Below are 23,458 nucleotides of genomic sequence, written 5' to 3'. Positions count from 1 at the left end.
AAACGAGTCCACTGTTTTAGCTCTTGTCAAAAAAAAAACAAACCCTGCATCCTGTAAACAGAAAGCAGAGTAACACAAGCAACTGACTTGCAAGTAGGATCTGCTCTTTTTTGTTATATGAACTGAGAATTCTCTTGTGCCTAGGCATATCTGATTATCAAGCTTTGCCTTTCCCAGATGCTGGACAGATGTGGTTTTCATGGGGACACAGATGCAGCATTTCTGGTGTCAATTTGGTTCAGCGTTTGTGTCAGCTGGCTTATTGTTCCAGATCCAAATGCTAGCGGTCCTTATGCCAGGGAGCATCCAACAGGCTGTGCACTCCAAGTTGCACTTCCAGTTCTAGCCATAAATACCTTGTTTATCTGGACTGCTCTAAAAGTGCACAAAAACAAGCCAATTGGGTGATAGGAGCACCTGGATGGAAGCACACTAAGAGAAAAACAGTTACAAGTATTACTCCAGTTTGATTATGTGGAAGTGTTGAGGGGAAGGGAGGGGAAAAATGGGCATATGCTTCATTTAAGCAAATAGATGATGCACATTATTGGCTCATTAAGCTGTTCCCTTTCACCATTACTCAAGCAGCGCTGTAGGGATGGAATAATAAATTCATAAAACAAGACTGTGTCCACTTAGCATGGATAATCCAAGACCGTTATGCTCAGCCAGCTGACTAATTCTATAATTACAAGGGATGGGTTGACACAATGACAAGTGATTCGCAGACTTACTTTCTCCTAGAGTCTTCTGAAGAAGGTCATGCTTGGCCTGAAGTTTGGTGATGAGGTTTCTCCCTTCTAGATACTCCTTCAACTTCTATTGAAATAAAAAGAAACCAAGGTTCATCATGCATTTCTTCAGCACAGAAAGTCCAACACAGAAAGTCTAAGTATATTGACTGAGAGCCAAGGATTGTTTGCCATGCTACACTTGAAACCTCCTGTACTACAAGCAGCTTAATCAAATCAGTATATTTCTCATGCAATATCTAGAGTGGGGGTGCCAAACTAATTTTATATAATGGGCTGAATAGTGTTCATGGTACCTGCTAAGGGCCGGAAAAGACATCATTAAGCAGAAAGTGACATAATTTGGAAGATGATGACCAGAAATAAGTACTTTAACACAAACATTCATTAGCTGCAAATGACAGAAGAGAAAATGTGCAAATCTTGTTCATAATATCAAGATTTGAGAAGGGACTAATTACCATGCTGGGGGAGCCCAATTAAATGGGGGCCAGAAAAATGGCTTCTGGGAGCCACAACAGGCCTGCGGACCTTATGTTTGAGACCTCTGTTCTAAAGTCTAAATAATAACCATGACATAACCTAATACAGGTTTGGTTGGGAGAAGCAACTTTCACAGACCAAATATCAAAGATACCAGTTGCCATCCCTGTGGCATCTGGTGTGCCTCTATGAGAAACAGGAAACTGGACTTGATGGGCCCTGGGCCTGATCATGCAGGGTTCTTATGTTCTTATGACAAGACAGAATCTCCATATAAGTCAACACAGGCAAGTTTGCTATCTTCACCTCTAAGTAGCAGAGAGGTTTGAATGGGGTCTGGACCATTAATGGGAATTTTTTTTTTTTTGAAAGATTGCCTTCTATTATCTCCTGATGAACAAGCCCTGCTCTCTGATCTGCTGCTAACACAAATTAAGGCTGCAATCCTACACACACACATACCTGGGAGTAAGTCCCATTGCGCTACTTATTCTGAGTAGATAAACACAGGATTGTGCTATAAGACTGGCAGGAATCAAGGACAGGGCTTTTTCTGTGGTAACACCATAACATTGGAACTTAGTCCCCAGAGAAGTGCACCAGATTCCTATTCTCCCTGCTTTTAGTCATACAGTCAAGAACGTCTTGCCCTGCAAGGGCTTTAATCACCGCAGACACTCGCCTATAAGTTGACCCCAAAGATAAGTCAAGGGCAGGTTCTGAGCCAACAATCATGGAATTTTCTATGACCCTCGGATAAGTCGGGGGTTAAACTTAGCTGGATGTCTAACTATAGTTTTGTCTGATTTTACCCAAGACCAGATCCTGAAAAATAACCTACCACTAATTGTTACCTAAAAACTGTAGTCTCTAATTTATTAAACACACAGTAAAAGATCATAAGATACATTTTTATTCTTTTGTAAATTCTAGTCTTCACCACCTTTTTGTAATCACTATCAGAGTAAGTGCACTGTAAACTACATACCAGTGGTTCCCAACCTGGTATTCATGTACTCCCAGGGACACTCAACAGAAACTTTAGGGGTACTTGAAAAAGAATGGAATAATGGCAGAAAAAGGCAGGCCATGCTTCAGAATGCCTTGCAAGGACCAGCAAGGCAGGAAGGGAGGTAGCTAGTTGGCTGTGAAAGCCCCACCAATAGCTAGTTTTTGGTCATCAATTCATGTATGAACCAGTGATTGAAAACCAGCACAGTAAAAAAGCTGAAACATAATATGGAAAGTGATCAATAACCCAGAATTTCTCAGCACACTTCTGGTGCAAAACAGTGCAAAAGCAGAGTCTTCTGTTCCTCAAACACATAAAAAGAGAAAACACTGTGATGAATATATGAAGACTGGATTTTCATAGAGAGGAGATGAGGGCTTGTATTATTAATTACAAACATTTTGCTAATAGGAAGGGTACAATTTATGGAAATAGGCTGCCAAGGGATATGCAAGTGAAAAAGGTTGGGAACCACTGCAGGAGATCCATGAATCAAATCCAACTTTGAGGTGTCTGGTGGTTAAGCCAGAAGCTCTACATACAACATACAACTTATAACACATAACTGAGAGTGTGCAATTCAATTCACAGCAAAGAGATGAGATATTTGCAACCCTTTTTACTCAGAAGTAGACCCACTGCTTTCCATGGGTGTTATTCTTAAGTCATGGTGCACTGAATTGTAGCCTGGGAAAGAGGGTCCCATCCTAGTGTTTTAAAAAAACAGACCTGCTTTGCAAGCATTTGCAAAGCAGAACCAGGCTGCAGCAGAAGGAAGGAGAATAAGAGGTTAACTTTGGCTGGAATGTCCCAGGAAAGTAACTATAGCAACTAAGGAGTTGCCTGCCTGAGATGAGCAACAGCTCAGCTGAGAAATGAAACTTTTCAGAGTTGAAAGGCTCTGCCCTCTGATTGACCTAGAGATAAGGTGAAGTGATAATTGGAGCTTGATTACTTGGCAGAAAGTTCACTATACTATAGGTATTATTCACTCACGTGACTAATTACATGCACAATACTCACATATTACACATTAGTATCTACAGTAACTCATTATATCTGCTTTTTTAAATTCACAAACTAACTCAATTATGTTGTTTTTATTATTGCTATTCTTGATATTTTTATTGATGCGCCACTGTATTTTATTTCTGTTTCTTGCTGTGAATTCTTTTTTTTAACTTTATTATTATTTTTTAAAAATTGTTGTGAGCCACCTTGAGAAGCTTTTAGCCTGAATGGGAGGAAGGGAAATAAATCTTTTCAATACATGGGTAAAAAGTACAATGTATAGAGATTTTAAAGAAACCACACAATACCTCTGGAATGCTGTACTGTGTTAATTGCTCAACATCAAGTATGCAATACTGCACAGCTGAGAGGAAACATGAGAACAGTCTTGCTGGATCAACCAAGTTCCCTCTAGTCCAGCATTCTGTTCCCAGCAGCAGTCAACCTGATGCCTCTCTGGAAGCCTCAAAGTCAGGGCACCAAGGTGATGGCCATTCAGTCTGTACCCAGCTTGCGGTACTCCAGAGATATGCTACTTCTGCCCATGAAGATTCAACACGGTCAATCATTGTCCTCTGCTGATTTCCCTAAATAGCTGTCAAAGCAAGTGGCCAATGTCACATCTTGTGGTGACAAATTCTATAGGGTTTAGAGACAGTAGCTCAGATCTGAGAGATCCGTTCTCTTGCCCAGCTCTGAATCCACATTAACAGCTGCGAGTCAGGCGCTGCTGAGTGATCATACTGTATCTTACATTCCAGACACAAACAAAAAAGCCTTTCCATCATATGTCACAAACAAGCTAAATGAGCAATCTGTTTTTAAGCAGAACTGAAAGGCTACTACTGTGTGCTCTCTCTAATACTTAACCTCTCTCACTCCTCTTTATTCATCACATACTGTGGTGTCGACATAAATTCTTTGTCATTCATAATAACAAATAAAATAGAGAACTCATCCAAGTTTAGTCACACTGTTCCGCACAAGCTCAAGCACTACACAGGTATAAATGTGCATGTCTTGTGTTCCGTAGGTTTACCCAGTACTGCTGGATTTTCCTATTGATGCTTGATTTCACTATATTTGTAATTTGCATACCATGGCGAACAGTCAAAATGCCATAAAGTGGATAGTAGTCAGTGTCTGATGAGATAATCTTTCCCATCTGTAGACTGTCCATAATGCTTATAAGAATGAACACAACATGATGATGCAGCTGATGTTCAAGTAAAACCTCACATTTCTTGTAAAAAAAGAAAAAATGGATGCAGTATTTTAAAAATATTGAAACCTCAAGAATGTGCACACAGTATTTCACAATAACTTCTTCCAAATCCTTGCCTTCATTTTATCCAAACTAGACTGACATTTTAGATAGGGTACCAACTTGATAAGTACAATATTTTCAGACATCAGGAAAGCACACACAGATCCTTTACCTGTAATTATGGAACATCTTTTGAGTGGTGATCTGTGCCGTATAGGTTTTGTGCCTCAATACAGCCAGTACTGGGAATGTTCTGGAATAGTGTTTTTCAGCCTTTGTTATCCAATGCACCACTTCTCATGGTTTAATTATCGTAAGAACCACTGAAAGTAACTGGTGATGACAAAAACCATGTGCTGGAGCTCTGCCTGTTGAGCTGAGCCTCCTGCTGCTGTTTGTAGTTCTGCAGTATGATCTCGGTGATAGGTGGCAGGTGTCCCCTGGGAGCCGCATGTACCACTGGACAACACTTCATGTACTACAGGTTGAAAAATGCTGCTGTAGAGCTCTAGCCAGCGAACTAACACTCCTGTTCCCTCACTGCCTTTGCATATCTGAGACCAAGCTTGACTGCAATCTCTCTGAAGCCACATCAGTCCATGTGTTGCACAATGAATGGTTGGATGGATACCACACACGTTATTGTGTAAACTGAATTTTTGGATTAGGGGGCCGTAAAAACTGCAAATGAATTATAATAGTTTTGGGGAAACGAATGCTAACAGTTATCAAAATGAGTTAACTTTTAAGATCGTGGAAACAAAACATCTACTTCTCTAGCCAAAGAAACAGAGAGTAGTGATAAAATGCTATAGAAATGTATAGAGGGATAGGTAGAGCTAATGTCTTAATCCCTTAGCAACTGAACAAACCAGTAACTAGGGGTGGAGCAAGAGCAACTGAAGAACATTGCAAAACCAGCCATGGACATCTAGAAAAAAATTAAACTCCTCCAAGTTTACTATGTGGTAAATTGGCCATCTTTATGCACTCATTGACGTAACTGGCTAAATGAAAGGATGTCTGTGGTAATGTACAAGAAGCACTCTGAACACTCAAAAGTGCCATGTTAATGCTAAGTATTCTTAAGGAGGTGAGCTAGAAATAGCCATGGACAAAGAGTGCTCCTAGCAAATTCTTTCCCACAACTGAACTGAACCACAGAAACCCACAAAATGTGACAATATTGTTTTACTTATTATAAAGAAGTTAACTGCTAAATGCACTATTTTTTTGACATTGGGAAGGCACCCAAAGCAGATTGTGTGTCACATGGACCTCAGTGAAACTGTACTACTACCCTTCACAGCTAAGGCACTATTTGCTATTTAACATATTGATGTAGCATACAAGCAGATAAAATCTGTAAGAATGCTCAAGCTATATTCCTCGAGACTTACTATGAGAAAAGTCTCTTCACTTGATGGTCCGTATCATCTGTTAATTTGCTTATTACCTGGCAAAGTTCATTAAATACCAATGTGCCTAGCTATCTTAGACTACAGAATCTTTGATATTTTTCACATATATTTCTCCTTTAATATTCACTTCAAATATTTCAATTTTCAGACCTCCAGTTAATTACAGAGCGAATGACTTCATGTGATAAAATAAGCAGCGTTAAACTTACCATTTAAAGGGGGAAATCTCAGGGTGAAAAGGGGAAGTTTTATCATTGCTAATTACACATGCACAAGTGTGCACTCACACACAAGGCTGTCTATTAGCTTCCCAGGAGACCCCAAATTTAACATACCGCAGATACTCGCCTATAAGTTGATCTCACAGATAAACCGAGGGCAGGTTTTGAGCCAACAATCATGGAATTTTCTATGACCCTCAGATAAGTTGGGGGTTAAACTCAGGGGGGTGTCTAACTATAGTTTTGTCTGATTTTACCCAAGACCAGATCCTGAAAAATAACCTACCACTAATTGTTACCTAAAAACTGTAGTCTCTAATTTATTAAACACACAGTAAAAGATCATAAGATACATTTTTATTCTTTTGTAAATTCTAGTCTTCACCACCTTTTTGTAAACACTATCAGAGTAAGTGCACTGTAAACTACATACCAGTGGTTCCCAACCTGGTATTCGTCTACGCCCAGGGACACTCAACAGGACCTTTAGGGCAGGAGGTCTGGTCTAGAGGGTTAAGCCTCCATTTGCCTGAAGATAACATCCGAAGGTCGCCTGTTCGAGGCCACCGGCACAGTGCGACCTTGAAGCAGCTGACAAGTTGAGCCTGAGCTATTCCATCTGCTCTGAGTGTGGGAGGATGGAGGCCACAATGTGCGACCAGATCAATGAAAGAACATCTGAATGTTGTGGTTTCTTGAAAGATAGAAACTTTCAAATTGTAAAAATCCCTACAGGAATTTAAAAATTGCCTGCCTATGTAAACCGCCTTGAATAAAGTCCGAGGAGAAATCTGAGGACCAAGAAAGGCGGTATAGAAATATCTGTATTATTATTATTTACTTGAAAAAGAATGGAATAATGGCAGAAAAAGGCAGGCCGTGCTCCAGAATGCCTTGCAAAAAGCAGCAAGGCAGGAAGGGAGGTAGCTAGTCAGCTGTGAAAGCCCCACCAGTAGCTAGTTTTTGGTCATCAATTCATGTATGAACCAGTGATTGAAAACCAGCACAGTAAAAAAGCTGAAACATAATATGGAAAGTGATCAATGACCCAGAATTTCTCAGCACACTTCTGGTGCAAAACAGTGCAAAGGCAGAGTCTTCTGTTCCTCAAACACATAAAAAGAGAAAACACTGTGATGAGTACATGAAGTCTGGGTTTTCATAGAGAGGAGATGAGGGCTTGTATTATTAATTACAAACATTTTGCTAATAGGAAGGGTACAATTTATGGAAATAGGCTGCCAAGGGATATGCAAGTGAAAAAGGTTGGGAACCACTACAGGAGATCCATGAATCAAATCCAACTTTGAGGTGTCTGATGTGTTAAGCCAGAAGCTCTACATACAACATACAACTTATAACACATAACTGAGAGTGTGCAATTCAATTCACAGCAAAGAGATGAGATATTTGCAACCCTTTTTACTCAGAAGTAGACCCACTGCTTTCCATGGGTGTTAAGTCATGGTGCACTGAATTGTAGCCTGGGAAAGAGGGTCCCATCCTAGTGTTTTAAAAAACAGACCTGCTTTGCAAACATTTGAACCAGGCTGCAGCAGAAGGAAGGAGAATAAAAGGTTAACTTTGGCTGGAATGTCCCAGGAAAGTAACTATAGCAACTAAGGAGTTGCCTGCCTGAGATGAGCAACAGCTCAGCTGAGAAATGAAACTTTTCAGAATTGAAAGGCTCTGCCCTCTGATTGACCTAGAGATAAGGTGAAGTGATAATTGGAGCTTGATTACTTGGCAGAAATTTCACTATACTATACATATTAGTTAACTTTGGCTGGAGTTCCCCAGTTGCCGTAGAAACGTCTTTGCCCAGCCTGCCTGGTGCCTGCCTGCTGCTTGAGAAACTTGGTGCCTGTCTGTCTGCCGCTTGAGAAACGAAACTTTTCAGAGTTGAAAGGCTTTGCCCTCTGATTGATCTGGAGATGAGGCAAAGTGATAATTTGAGCTTGATTACTTGGCAAAAATTTCACGTACTATATGTGTGTATCTACGGTATTTGTTTACCACAAAATTAATACAAATATCAAGAAACTTAAGATCTAAATAAATACTCCACCAACCCACATGATCCTTAGACATGGAGAAGCACAATACCAGTGATTAGAGAAACATTTCATCACAGGCATGTTCACAGTTCAGTGGCTTACTCCCTACTGCCAGTCAAGGCCACATTAAAATAAATAACCACCTGATAATAAGACATGACAGATTGCCTGCCTGCAGTCAATTGAAACGCTGAAGGTGAGACTCTGAGCTCTCAAATATTAGGTAGCTATATGTGGATTATTTTTTTTTAATGATTGGAAGAAACAATAAAAACCCATATAAAACATTTAGATTATACTACTGTACATCAAGACTGTATGAGTTGTTCTGGTTATGCTTTCATCTACGAAATCAATACAATTGTTTTCCGATATAGGAGGTATATATGTCATTTACTTGGGCATTTTCCTGGATCAGTAGGACCCTACAGATCCATTTTGGGCTGCTGAACACACTGGTTTGCAATGTGGCAGCTAAAGGGGCATTCTAGCCACATCCTTGGCCTTCTTCTAGTGTGCTGCCATCCCTGAGCACTTATAAGCAGAACAGAGTGGACTGTTGCACCTGCCTTCTGTTGACCTGAATGTGGTAACTTAGCTGAGGCCCTGCTTTGCCCTTCCCTAAGTCATGCACAGTACTATCCTAACAGCTGACACTGCACCTGAACCTAAACATTGCTGTGATATATAGGAATCACAAAGTAATAATCCTACCCTCCAACACTGTGGGACCTTCTCTGTGCCGAGAATTCTCTGGTGGCGAGAATGAGGGCAGCACTGGAGTGCCTGGCTGGGAAGCAGTGTACTTGGCCACCTGGCTGTAAAGTGTGAGAGTTGTGGGGATGGACGTCCCATCGATTAGTTTGATATCCTTAGTCCTTTTGATTGCTTGCTGTTGTATTTTTAACTGATTTAATGCAGAGAGTGTCAGCTGCAAATTAATGGGGCTGGGAATAAATTTTAGTCAGACTTCCAGGAAGACTGCTATGGGGATTGACTGGATGTCCATGGTCCTCCAAATGTCTCCTGTTACCCCAGTCACGCTTCCAACAGATGGACTGGGAAAACAGCACTGTCTACAGCTGGTTTCATGAGAGTTAGCAGTCAGACTGACAGCTCCATGGAGTCCTTGACCTTGCATACTGCAAAGCTGTGTGTCTCTAAGTGTTGAGGTGAGCAAGGAAGATGCAGTCTGTTGTTACCCACTTCAATGTTATCAACTCAGTTTCCTTCTTCTACCTTGTGTCACTAACCACTGTATCCCCTGAAAAGTCACTTTAACAAAGCATTTATTCAGTTTACATATGTCTCCTTTAACTACAGATATTTCCATGTGGTATCCGTCACATGCCTGACTATAAAAAAGATCTAACATTTTGCAATACATGAGAACTGTACAATCTCAGCACTTCTAATCCAGCTGTAATTCATTCAAAGTCAGATACAAGAAAGCTCTCTCTATTGCCAAGAGCACTGATGGAAAAATGTTACCCTACACTAAGGGAATCCTACAATGATTCTCTTTCCACAACTGCACAACTACCCTCCCCCCTTGGTATTTACCAGTAGGAAGCAGCTGTCAGGAGGAAGAGATAACAGGCGAATGTATGAGCCAAGGTAGATCTTCCTGCCCTCCTGATTTGCTGGCAAGGCACAGCATTATGCTCTTGAGGCTCTATGGAAATTTCTGTCATATGTCCCACATCCTTAACTCACTCACTCTTTTTCTCTCAGCTTGTTTTTTTGAAAAAGCAATATCAAAAGCTGAGGCAGACATTAGGAGAAATATTTCCTGAATGCGCATAATTAAAAAAAATCAATGCATCACAATGCTGAGCTACTGCTGGTGATTAAAAGGGACGAAGGAATTGCTCTTTGATAAAAAGCAGCATGGCACTGATTACAGGCAAGGTTATAAATAATACTTCCATAAATCTTACGGATTTTATGAAGATTAGCAAAATATTTCTGCAAAGTACTTTGAAGATGAAGGGTTCTACAGTGGCTTAGTATTTTTTTTAACAACTGATAGCAATTAACTACAATTATCTACCCTTTCTTCAAATGTCTATTTACTTTTGCTGCATGTAGGCCTCCTGCTTCCTGCCAGCACCTCACTACTTATGTTTCATGTATTTATTTTCAAAATACCATTGTGAGGTATAGAATTACTTCTGCTGTACAAAGGAGATACCGAAAAACAGAGAACAAATGTTCCTTGTGAATTCAGAAAGAAGGTTGTGGCGGATCAAGGAACAGGACTGAGGATTATTTGAACCCAAAAAGCATTTGCACCAACTGCTGAGTAATCCTTTCCCCTTGTGAATAGTCATTATCTTGCCTACAAACTTAAAATTGCTATAATGTGTGTAGAAATTCCATGATAGCACCTACCTCCATGAAAAATCAATGCTAAAATTATCTGTGAAAATGACAGCTTTGATCAGAAAATAAAGAGCAAGTTATTCAATTCCATTTTGTCTTGACACTTTATACTGAGAGTAAAAAAAAAAGTTATAGATTTTATGCACTCTATGTGTTTCTTACTCCTGGCTCTGAAAGTACAAAAAAGAAGTCAAAGATTGCCTTATCTTGATTTATTACAGGACTCAAGCGGGCATTACTGAAGTATGAAGGAGTCTCATTGTCCTTTTAGTGCCTTGATCCATCATTTAAGAGTAAGTATTTTTGTGTAAGAATATAGGAGCAGTTATTAGTATTAGGACTGTTTGTTCCTACTGGCGAAAGGCTTCTCAACATATGTTTGCAAAACCTTTTAATAGTCACCAAATCATGCTTCAGCTTCCTGTACAATAAATGCAAGAATCTGACTCTTCTTCTCTGGGCCCTGGCAAGTTCTGTACTCAAGTCAGCATTTCCCAAACAGTGGGTTGTGTCCTACTGGTGGGTTGTGATCAATTTTTGGTGCGTTGTGGACCGTTGCAACCAGGAAGCAGGCAGGCATCATGGTGCATGACATGGAAGTTGCTTCTGGGTTGCACCAATTCACGAGGCTTGTCACTGGCTGTGTCGTGCCATGCCCTGGGCTGCCATTCAGCTTCCTGGTTGTGGTGAGCCTGCGACCCACTGAAAATCAGGTTGCAACCCACCAGTGGATCGCAACCCAGTTTGGGAATGAATCGCATTACAGGGTGTGACATAGCCAATGATGCACGTCCTGTGCCAGTATGACCCAGATGCAACTTACACACTGCAACCCATAATGCCTGGAGGCCCAGTAGTCAGCTGTGGTCCCATGATCCACTGCGGACCATTAGGTGGGAGGGATTGTGAAGAAAGTTTGGGAACCACTGCTCTAGTTCAATCCTTGTTGTCTCTCTTCTTATGTATTATTTATTTTACTATGACATATCAAGTTTCTGACATCTAGTTTCAAAAATTTGGATCCACCTTGAACTGCATCACTTACATATTGCTGTAAATATGTTCAAAGATGCGTATCTGTTCTACCTATCAAACCTGTGCAATATTAAATGTCCAGTTTTACTAATGGCTTGTTTGCATTTTCTTTTATTACTATTAGGGCTCAGTCACTACCCATTTTTATGTCCAACAAGATACCCAATGTCTTCAAACTAAAGCTAAATCTTATTAAGCATATTTATAAGCCTCTCCCTATGGAAGATCAATCACGTGTTTGATTGGACTAATAAAGGAGCTGCTCATATATCAGCCTCTTTCAGTCACCACTTATTTATCCAGGGTGCATATATAACATGACAAATGACACCTCTGTTTCTTAGAGGCAGGCATCTTAATTCTACAGGCACTGGTTGGGGGCAAGCATTGTGTCTAATTTATACTAGATGAAGGGAAAGGATGTTGCAGAGATAAAATTAATACTTACAGATTTGAAAACAGAAAGTGTTTTCTCTTAAAAAAGAATATCAGTAAGTTCAATTAAGTAACCATTTAGAAAGGCAGGGGAAGTCAATTGCTTCTTAATTGAATCACTTTCCCCACCCACATTTTTCTGATAAATCCACCTTCCAAGCAGGCCTTTTAATTTAATATGGCATTTGAAGTATTCTGAGTGCTTGTTTAAGCGAATGATGCACTCTCTAGCAAACCTATTACTAGATCAGATCCAACATAAACCATCCAGTCCGTCAAAGCAATTTGCACAGTATATAGCAATTTTCATAAGAAATGGCATTTTTTTAGGAGGAATAAAAATATTTTCAATAATGCAATGCCCATTTCAGAAGGACACTTAAAAAAGCTCATACACAGATGTCCTGATTCAATAGGGTGTTCTCCATGGAACTCTCTTAAAAATCTAAAATTCTGCTGATCAGCAATTTGGCAGGGAAAGGGAAGTGGAGAGACTAAACTCATCATCATGGCCATCTCTCTCTCCCTTCTGAACATTTAATCAGCACAGTTTTATATGCAGCCTCAGCTGCTGTATTAGAGAGGAAAGTCATGCACACTGCACCCAGTTCTGCACCATTTCCCATCAAGCTGATGCACATGGATAAAAACTGGTTTCCCCTTAAGACTGAACTACTGCAATGCACTCTACAACAAGGCTGCCATTGAATAGCATCTGGAAACTTCCACTGGCACAAAATGCCACAGCCTGAGTAACTGATGAGCGCTGCCCACAGTGATCATATTATGTCTACATTACATGAGCTGCAGTGGTTGCAAATCTGACTTCAGACTCAATTCAAGGTGCTGCTTCATTAAAGCCCTCAGTGGTTTGGATCTGGGTACCTTAAGGATTGCTTCCTTCTATAAAAGCTGTCCTGTATGCCTAAGCCTTAGGCCATCAAAGGTCACTGGCTCTGGGTGCCAGAAGTACACTAAGCATCCATTAGGAGCAGAGCCTCTCTGTTGTGGTGCCTCTCCCATCAGAGATCCAAAAAGCTCACAATCTTCTCCCCTTTGAGCCCACTGTAAAAACTTGATTTTGATGGGTGAATTTTGTTGCCTGCCGACCTTTGTTTACTCTTTGTGCTTTATTGAGTGGGTTTTGTTTGTTTTATTTATGATTTTGTTAGCACAGTTTGCTTTCGTGTTTTATTGATTTTTCAAATATTTTGACCGTTTTACACTTGTTTCGGTTCTAGGTAGGAAAGGTAAATAAATAAATACATTGTAGCAGAAATGTTTTTAGGCTGGGAAGATTCAGCTTGAAAGTAATACCTGCTAGATGTACCTTTTTCTCCTCTGTAACTAAACTGGAAAACACAACTTATGAGCAGAGGAAAAAAAAACACTTTTCTATATAGTGTAATTTTGATTTAATATTATTTTTATTCACATATTGCTAGTTCTTAGGAAGACACATACATGGACCTCACAAAAGGAGGGGAGAACATCAGACACACAATGATCTTGTACAGGGATTGTTCTCATTGTTCAGGGAATGGTCATCCTGACTACCTGTTAGCCTGTGCAACCATTTTCTAACTCACTATGTATTCAGCTGCCATAAGCAATGTAAAAACTCAGGTCACTTACTGTGAAGTAGAACTGTTCTGTCTCTTGCTGATTGGCCCTTCTCTTGGCAATGCTTGGCTTGCTCATGAAGGTCTCAGAGACAGTTGATTTTACAGATTCCATGGAGTTGCTATACTGAAAGCAGTCGGAGACATCAAAATCCTCAATGGTGACTATATCCTGTATAGTCTGCAGTGTGGCTTCCATTGTTTTCTTAACCTAACAGAAAGGACACAAGAGAGGAATGAAAAACAAAAAAATAAAATGCGGAAAACACAGAAAGGAATGCACCAATCATTTGATTAGTCAGTCAATACTGCTACAACAAGGTCTACAGTCCCCAAAACAATACAAGCACAGCTAACTGACAGCCAAGTCCACATAAAGTCCCTTCCTGATGGCAAAGTCCTGAAATCCCCTCCTAATGAAGAGAGTTGTTGGGAGGAGATGATTTGCATTGGAGATGAGGTAGAAAAAGGGTGTATATCCCTATTCTCTGCTAGTTGCTTTCCCCTGAAGCTTCTCCTTCCCCCCAGCTGCTTTTACTGCATTCAGTGTTCTGCCCCATATCTACCTCACAATCACGGATCTAGAACAGTGGCAAGAATAAAAGTAGCTACAGAGGGTATGAGAAATGAAGTTTCAGGACACAGGAAATTGGCAAAGTATGACTTAAGTGCACTGAGTGCTTTGCAACTGAGAAGGGGGGCTGACTTCCTTACACATAGCTGCAATACTATGTGGGTGCAATCTTATCCTGCACTGCAACAGGCAAACCAAGAGGATAGGGGCCATAAGTGGCTCAGCCAGAGGCAAGGGGAAACATTTCCCCTTACCTCTGGGTAACAGCCACTGGCCCCATGGGTCTCCTCAGACTTGCACCACCTCTTTAGGTGGCACAAGTCCAAGGAGAGCAGAGTGGCTTGGAGTCGCTCTGTTCTCCCTGGGAACGGGGGTTGAAATGCAGCATAACTGCGGAATCCCAGCCCTGCCTTCTGCCCCCTACCCACCTGCCTCCGGGGCACCGACTGCCCACCCAGGAATGCCTCCCCCGCCTACCTGTGCTCCTTGCATTAGCGCAGCCATGTTGATGCAAGGCACTTGTAGGAAGCCGGTGCGGAGGCTTCTGTCACTTCTCTGAGCGCTGAACCGGCTCCCTCCTGAGTAGGCGCAAATGTGCCTTATGGCACTTTTGCGACCCTCTTGGGCCGGCGCAAGGGACTTGTGCCAGCCCAAGTCAAGGGTTGGATTGTGCCCTGTGTGGTTTTACCCTTATTTATTTTTCACATTTTTATACCACCCTTTCTCCAAAGAGCTCAGGATAGTGTAAGCAGCTGCTCCCCTCCTATTGTCCTAACAACAACCCTGTGAGGTAGTTAAGGGTGAAAGAAAGTGACTGGCCCAAGGTCACCCGGAAGCTTCATGACTGAGGGAGGATCTGAACCTGGATCTTCTAGGTCTAAGTTCACCTCCCAAGCCGCTACACCACCCTGGTTCTCTAAGTGGGAATTATTTCTGAGTAAATGTATATATGATCAGCTGGGAGTGCTACTCTGATGCATGGGGATGAACCTTGGAGCTGTTGAAATAAAAATGCATCAAGAGGAAAACAAAATAAATCTTTTTGCTAAGCACATGTCTTAAGGGTCATTAGTGTGATCCTATCTCCTAGCTCTAATGCAAGTTTCCACTAACACATCACAGCAGGTAGGAAGTTGCACTTGCTTTGCATAGGACAACAATTTAATCACTGTATTAACTTTTTGTATTAACTTGCACTTCAAGTTACTACAATAACAATAGCATGTTAATAAACATGCACTACATCATCTGAAATAGGAGGTATAAAGCTGTTGGAATCCTAGGCTCATATCCCAAATTCCTCTTTCACAAATGGAAGACTGAACATTCACGCAAGGGGGGAGGGTAGTGGTTGCCTATCTCCCAACCTCCCCCAAACAGATTTTCAGCAAATGAAGATTGCCTCTTGAGCAAGCAGCTGAGGCAAAATCAACTTTGGTGGACTTCCTTCCCTGAATGCTCCTTAGGACACAACACATAATTGTCATGGGAATCAATGTGGTCTCCCATTTTTCTCTTTCAAAATATCCTCACAAATTTTGTCACTGTAGAGTATCACTTAATGAAGCATCTTGTTCAGACTGCATTCTTGGTAATGAACTCCACAATTCCTGAAACGCTACAAAGAATCTTGTTTGAGAATCAAACAAAACTGCAAAGCTTCTGATTTTGTTTTAACACGTTTTTACTTGGGTAGAAAAGAATTATGGCTTTTCTCCCCATTTTGAAGCAAAAAGGCATCACTGCACAAAATCCCTAATATCTGAGTCTTATTGTAAATCAGTTCTCATTCCAAGCACAAAATATTTCACATTAACCAGAGGTGTTCTCAATGACATAAGCATTCAAATTCTCTAAAAACAATCCGAACTCAATTATATCATATTAAGTATGCAGTTTCAATTAGTATTAAAACCTAAAGTGAAATAAATTCTAATCATTTAAAAATAAGATTAATATGCCCACAAAGTGATAGATCATCTAAAGTATGCACAAGAGCAATTTATGTTGGAAAACCAACAGCATTTGACTGGTCTTGGAAATATCTGCAAGAAATGAAGAGCCTCATGCTCTCAGATGTCCTTGCTTTTATCAGCTCACTGGGCAGGCCTGGACACACAGGAGAATGGCACAAAGACAGACCAGTGACAAAGGAGAGGTAATGTCATGAGAAGTGCTCTTGGAGTTTTGTTAACTCACCTCTTCGTTCTCAATCTTCAGTGTAGACAGCCTAGACTGCAGCTGCTGACATCTTTGCACCAACTCACTCTGTACTGGCTGCTGGGCACACAGCTGAGATACCTGGAAAAAGACATGGCACCTTTGAAAGAGATCCTGGACATGTGGCTCCAGTTGCCAAACTTTGTATTAAAACTCCATGCTTTGATGCACAGGAAGCCAAGACCTTGAATTGGAGAACAGGAGAGACTTTGTTTTTGTTGCATGACTGTATTGACTTGAGGAGAAGGGGACAGAGAGTCAAACAGATAACTAGGAATTGTACATCAGTGTCTGCTCTGGATTAAATGCATGGAGTATACTTGACCTAAAACTACTGTATTACCAAATTCTTAAATCATTGTCAATGACTACTGAAGGCAGAACATATTGTGCCCTCTCATTGTTTGGGAGGCAGCACATCCTTTGGATGGAAAAGGCTGAAAAATTGCCCTGAGTTTTTCCACTTGGAGATGTGCAGCTTGAGATAAGAGATTTTCAGCTTGGAAGTCTACAGTCAGATAAATAAAAGGGCAGATCTACTTGTTCTGTGATTCTTTGAAACTTTTTCTTAAAAGAAAACCAATGCAGCTACTGAGGCTGCAACTTGAAGGAGATGAGCACCATGAGATAGGTTCTCTTAAACTCTTTCTTCATGGTTATTTTTTCTAAATTGCACCCCCAGCAGCTTTTATCATTGCAAAATAAGAATATACATACAAGTACTTAAACTCTCCAACAGGTGTAAAAGCAGCTTGATGGGAATTTTTGGCAGGGGAAACAGCTCCTCACTCCTCCTGTCCGCTTAGCAGCTGAATTTTGTAAAAACATTTCTAAAAAGAATCACTGAACAACATGGAATGTGTAGTTCTGTCCAAAGAATACCCTGTTGACTCAGGAGGCTTCTATCCATATTAACTATCCATTTGGTGTTTAATACTGTGAATATGCTCTCAGAAAATTCAGGGGTAAGCACTTCTTCTTTCAATAGATATGACAAAGTAAGTTTTCTTTCCTATGCACTGTCTTTCCTCCATTGTTTGCAAAGCAGACCTACAACATTAATGGAAAATAGTCTACATCTGCGCATTCAACTTTAAAAGAAAAGCCTAGCATTTTCTTGTCCTGAACTTCATACCTTACATTTCCACAAAAGAATTTCTTTCAAGCTTTGAATGCCAGTTAAACCCATGCCTGGGTGTGCATCTAGCTCTCGGGCAAATTTCAAAGCAACAGTTCTAAAGACGATGCTATGAAAAGAATAAAAAGGCAAAGGCTCAATATAGCTCTATGATACATCAATGGAGGTTTTGTCATTCATTTCAACCTTTGTGCATCTTTCAGAACCACTGCATGGTCTTTATATATAGATTTTTCATCTCAACGAGATAGGAGACATTCTGGATTACATGAAATATTATTTTTTAGATTTCATCTGCTGCTAAATTGGCTCTACCTCTTGTTCTGGCCATCGAAAACTAGGAAGGCAGTAGAAACCCTAAGCCAACATCTATACTGACAGTATGGGGGGGGCTTAAAGCCGCAGATTCACTTATCTGCAGAGTCCAGGGCTCCCCCCCAGCACATCCCCCTGTGCACCCCCTCTGGAGAGGAGGGAAGCTTCACGCTCCTCACCTCTGGATGGGTTTCTGAGGCCAGCAGATACCAAGGACGTTCGTCCCCAGTCTTTGCAAAGCTCAGACTGAGCTGTAGAGCTCAGAACATGTGACTTCTGGTTTCACTGAGAAACTGGAAGTGACACTGAGAGATCCGGGGAAGCCCTCAGTGGTTTCCTCTGAAGGGGGCATGTGTGTAGGGCCTGCAGGGGGCCGTGGACCTGATCTACAGATAAATGAAACCTGGGATACAGGATCCATGGATACAGGTCCCCCTGTATATTCAAATAGGAAACCAAAGTGAGGCCATAGGGTTTTGACAGACTTTCCCCCTTAGAATCTTAAGCAATTTTTTATGGGTTCAAGCAAAGCTTTATGGGTTCAAGGGTTCATATCCTCCTTTCTTAGATGACAACCCTGTTGAGTTTTACCATTGTCTTTTACATCTAGCTAAGGGTGTGATGGCTAGTTTAGAAATCCTCTGGCTTATTAATATGCCTCTTTGATTTAATTCTGAACACTGAGTTAGCAAGGATCGTTAAAGGACTTCTTTTGTTTTGCTACGCTTGTTTTTCTCAAAGTCAGGAGCTACTAGGTGGTGGCTGTGGTCAAAAGGCTGAAATCTGCTGTTCTAGCAGGATATCTGCATTTGGAGCCAGTAAACTCCGTCTGAATGTTGAAGGTCTACTAATATTTGGAGCAGGAAGGGCTCAGTATGATAAATTAAAGGGAGGAGGCGATCAGTTCATTAACAGCATGACCTTCCTGCCCTGTAGATCTGAGACCTCTTGTCATGAGTCCATGCAACAGCCACATAACTGAACTGGCTCATGCTCTCCAGGCAGGCAATCAGCATCAAGTACACATGTATATACGCATGTTTCCTACACACGCTGAAATAAGAGGGAATAAAAGATTGTAACACCTGTTCAAAATATGGACTCTGATGACAATCCCTCACATTTCTGATCAGTATACATCACTTCCTAATAGTCATGGTCAATATTTACCAATATAATCTCAATATTTCAGCCATTTGGGAAATATGCTCTGGATTATCAACATTCCATTGTAATTGTTAGCAGAAGAATACACTAACCATGTCACCCATGTGAGGCTGGAACTCAAACTTCATGGGAGGACAGAACACATTGTTGCACATCTCCATAAGACGCTGCTTATCGCTATTAGCATCCAAGTTCTCCACAGCATTCTCAATGGCATCCAGACCCTCATGCTTTGATTGTTCAAGGTTCAGCTCTGCTGACAGGAATGTCCTGAGAGCCCTACCAAGGCTGGCATGATATCCTAGGTCACAACACTGCTGAAAAACAGGAAGTCTAAAATTCAAACTCTGTAGGAATAAAAGTCACAATACAGGAAACTATTGTTTTTACTGTTACTGGTAACAAGACACATAAAACTTGGTCTCAGTCAGGCCTACACACATAGATTTGTTTAGTAGTCATGAGTTTTCACCAAGGTGTAACACACAAAAACAGCAGGGGAAAAAAAGAAACACTCCAGCCCATTTTGGATTGTGCTCAGACAACTGCTGACAACCATGAACAGTCTTGAACTGGCAACTGATCTTGAACTTTGGTTGCTTGTTCTACCAGGGGAAACCTCTGAAACACATGTTTCAGTTAGAGGCAACAGAGTCTTCTGCTTAATATTCGTCCATCTTTCCTTGGCTACTTGGCTCATACAACATCATACAACCTTGTCTGATGCCTCTATTCTTAATCTGTTCCTAGACTGATGATATGCTGTGTACTTGTCTCCTACTCTCAGTCATCAAAGTTCACTTTCTGTTTGCCAGTTTATTATGCTCATCTCGCTGCTTCAGGCTACTACCCAAGTGACTTGACATATTAGCTCTTGACTTAGCTGGATTGCTGTCAATTATTTTCTCTCTATGGTTTTTCCAGAAAGTTTCTTGACTATATTCTGAGCCTGTTACTCAGCTCTACTACTTGATACTAATCTCATGATGATTTGCAACAGTGCATATCTGAAAACCCGTGCATGTCAAAATTATAATGGGTTAATGTGGAGATAGTGGTGGTGATGTAGCCTCAAAATCATTTGTAAGCAAGCTGAAAGAATTGATTGTATGAACCATACCTAGTAAAGGTCTATATGGCAGTGGCATACCTGGGAGGGGGGAGTCCATGGGTACAAGTGCTCTTGGGGGGCGTGGCTGGAGTGATGCAGCCACCCCCGGCTGTGCTGTCCTCAAGGGTCGCCCACACCTGCTGCCTTGCCATCCAGAGGCCTCCTGAGGGCCAAAGAGGCTGTCTTTCTCTCTCCGGCCCTCAGAAGGCCTGAAAAGTCACTTCCTGTTTCTCCAAGAAAATGGAAGTGACTTTTTAAGGCCTTCTGGATCCTATTGGTGAAGGGGCATTTTCCTCAGTGGTAGGGGCGGCATTTTGCAATCCTGGCCCAAGGTGGCATGGGGGCCAAGATCACCAGTGCTATATGGTTTGAGATCTTGGTACCACCTCCATCTACATCAATCTGCTGTACACTCTGATAATCACTGGAGACCCTGCTTTGTCTTCTCTTATTAACCTGCCTCGTTGGTTGGGACACAGAATTGGGTTTTTCAGTGGTAGTCTACCAACTTTGGAATTACCGCTAAACAAAGGATTCTTTCGGCCCCAACACTAACCATTTTTAAATGGGGAGTAAACACTTCTTTTGTTCTATCAAGCCTTTTGTTGAACACTGATTCATTAGTTTGATCTTTTTGCTTTGCGTACTATTTTCCTAAACTGTAAAGTTTTTACGGATTGATTTTAATAATTTGTTTTTATTTGTTTTATTGGTTCGTTGTGCTTTTGGAACTGTTGTGAGCCACCTTGGTGGTTCCTTGTCAGAACTGAAAGGTGGTATATAAACATTTTCAACAAATTAAAATAATATATGCATTTTAATCAGAGACTTTAAACACTTCAGGCAAGCTGAATCATTATTCTCCAGAAAGTCCTTGTGTCAAACATTTGTGCAAATTACTTTGCTGATAAAGAACAGAAAGAGATAACTTTAAGTAGAAATACCACAGGCATCTGTTGAACTTATCAATACTAGGGTATCTTCACTGAAAGCCAGTTTCCCAAGCCAAATTTTATTGTTCAAGAGAAAGAAGCTCCTGTCATTACTTCATCAGAAGCAGCCCTGATTCTGTTCCATGTAAAACACCAGTATGCCAAAATAAGGGAAAATGTCCAAGAAATGAAAGCAAAAATTTAAAATACTAGAAAATCATGCAAAAGAAGGAAAAGCCCATATGCTTAATGGGTGCATTGCTCCATAAGCTGAAATTAATAGAATTTCCTCCTTCTGCACAATAGATGAATGGCAGAAAACAACAAGAAAAAACGGGAAAAGGAAGAGCAAAGGAAAGAAGCACAAACCCAGGCTCCTTCCATGCTGACTTAAAAAAAAATTCCTTACCACAGCCTCATACAACATGTCTGGGTACAGTGCCAACAGCATGGGGCAGGTGTAGAACTCCTGTAAAGCACAAGCTGTTGCTTCCAGTAGCTGGAAGCAAGCAATGAAAAGACGTTAAAATTCAATCAAGCAGCACCAAAAAAAAGGGACAAGCTCAAAGACAAAAGCTGCTTGATTGAGAATTTGCACATGCAGAGGGTGTTCCCTTTGGTAAAAAGCCATTCAAGCATTTGCAGCTTTGCAGGCGCTTTAAAATTCCATGTTTTGCACAGCAAAATTGGAATGAAACCAAGCTTCAGAGAGAATTACCACCTAATTATGGAGGTGGAAAAAGGAGTATCCATCTGTGTTAACGTGTGGGTTAATCTACTATGGAAATCCAGCCTGGTACATGGCTCTCTCTAGGGTCCAGATGCCCATTTGACAAAATATGTTTCAGGCACTTGAATCCATCTTTATAAAGGCAGTGTGAGGACTTTTTCTGTGCCTGAGAAAGGATCCTCCATTCATGGAGTTGGAGAACTCAAATGGTGTTAATATTTTATCAGCCACCTCTGTAAGAAAAGAGGATTAGATTAAGACAGCAGTGTTTTCCATCTTTATAGTAACTGCTGGCAGCAAACATTTTTCAGCACTCCCTCCCCATCCCTAACATTTTAAAACGTCCAGAATATCATATTTATAAGTATGTCAGTCTTGCTGGCCTTTTTCTGGGTTATATAAATGTTTGATGGAAACGTTCTCCAAGGAAATCAATTTTTTATAAGAATTTAATGATAGCTCATCCAAATTCACTTCTCAGCATGACAGCTGATTAACCCTTTGCAAGCTCAGAGATTTTCAACACCAGCCTAGAAGGACACGGGCTAGAAAATATTCTACATTTCAAAATTCATTGCAGAAGAGCATTCCATTGCTGGAAGCTATGACAAATGGTTGCTAAGGCAGGCAGGCATCATGTATATATGTAGCATAGCAAATCCCAACACATCACTAAAATTAAGTGGTACGTTAAGCTAATTTGATTGACCAGCAGTGGCTCTTAAACATTGTTGAACTGAGGGCTAATCTTCTAGCCCTTTGCAGAAACCACCTTTTTCTATCTCACAGTCACCATGAGGGAGGATGCTTGAAAAAGATGGCAAATTAAATCTCGACTGTTCCATTTGTCCTCTGTGGTTGGCTATCATCCACTAATCCATGTGGGCACATGTTAGGGAATCATGCACACCTGACAGTTTCTTTGGTGTCTCCACTGCAGTTGCTTTCCAGGCAGAAGAAGTAGGTTTTTTCCCAATTTCAATGTACTGAAATGTATGGGACATCTTCAGCACATGGCAGAAACTAAGCAACTTTCTGCCTTTTCACTATTTTTCTGTTTTTATTACTGCAGTCTCACAAAGCACCTGAAAACGCCCCAGAGATCACTGGTGGTCCCAGAACTGCTATTGAGTATGTATTAGGAATGTGACTGGCATTAGTCCTAACACAGAGATGATAGGGTTTTTTCCCTTCAGACAGTTGCCTGGCTTGAGGAATTTCTTTAGTCCTCTAAGGTTACGTACATAGTGTGAAAAGTAAATCACACAGAAATCTCTTTTCCCATCTTAGCTTTGTCTAGAAAGAAACACCAAAATCGGTAATGTCAATGTCCACCTCAGTAGCTCTCCACTATAGCCTTTGCCTCCCTTAATAAACTATGCAATGCAAACCATTTGCTATTGGGTAGCTTAGATAGTTAAACTGAGGCACTATAAATTTCCCTGCAAAAACCTACTCTCTTATACAGCTAGTTAAACTAATTTTTTCCCCCATTAGTGCCACATTTATTTAACATGAGGGATTAGTCAAAGAGTTTCGGCAAATTCAAATGCATCAGGGAACGTTTCAA

The 23,458-nt window shown here is 40.9% G+C and overlaps 1 protein-coding gene across 3 annotated transcripts in view; it reads right to left on the bottom strand.

Moving 5' to 3' along the window:
- Positions 1-23,458, bottom strand: part of SRGAP2 (SLIT-ROBO Rho GTPase activating protein 2) — a 226,607-nt gene that overhangs the window by 53,834 nt on the left and 149,315 nt on the right. For 2 of the 3 annotated variants that reach the window (XM_066623037.1, XM_066623039.1), the window contains exons 8-11: positions 19,208-19,432; positions 16,475-16,576; positions 13,715-13,912; positions 735-819 (exon numbers count right to left, since the gene is read on the bottom strand). In XM_066623037.1, the coding sequence (XP_066479134.1) occupies positions 735-819; positions 13,715-13,912; positions 16,475-16,576; positions 19,208-19,432 (610 nt within the window). The remainder of the gene's footprint in view (positions 1-734; positions 820-13,714; positions 13,913-16,474; positions 16,577-19,207; positions 19,433-23,458) is intronic. The other variant, XM_066623038.1, reaches the window with a different exon arrangement.

Source organism: Tiliqua scincoides, chromosome 4, assembly GCF_035046505.1.
Source record: "Tiliqua scincoides isolate rTilSci1 chromosome 4, rTilSci1.hap2, whole genome shotgun sequence".
In the NCBI taxonomy this organism is placed as follows: domain Eukaryota; kingdom Metazoa; phylum Chordata; class Lepidosauria; order Squamata; family Scincidae; genus Tiliqua; species Tiliqua scincoides.
This window is presented reverse-complemented; position numbering and strand designations above follow the sequence as displayed.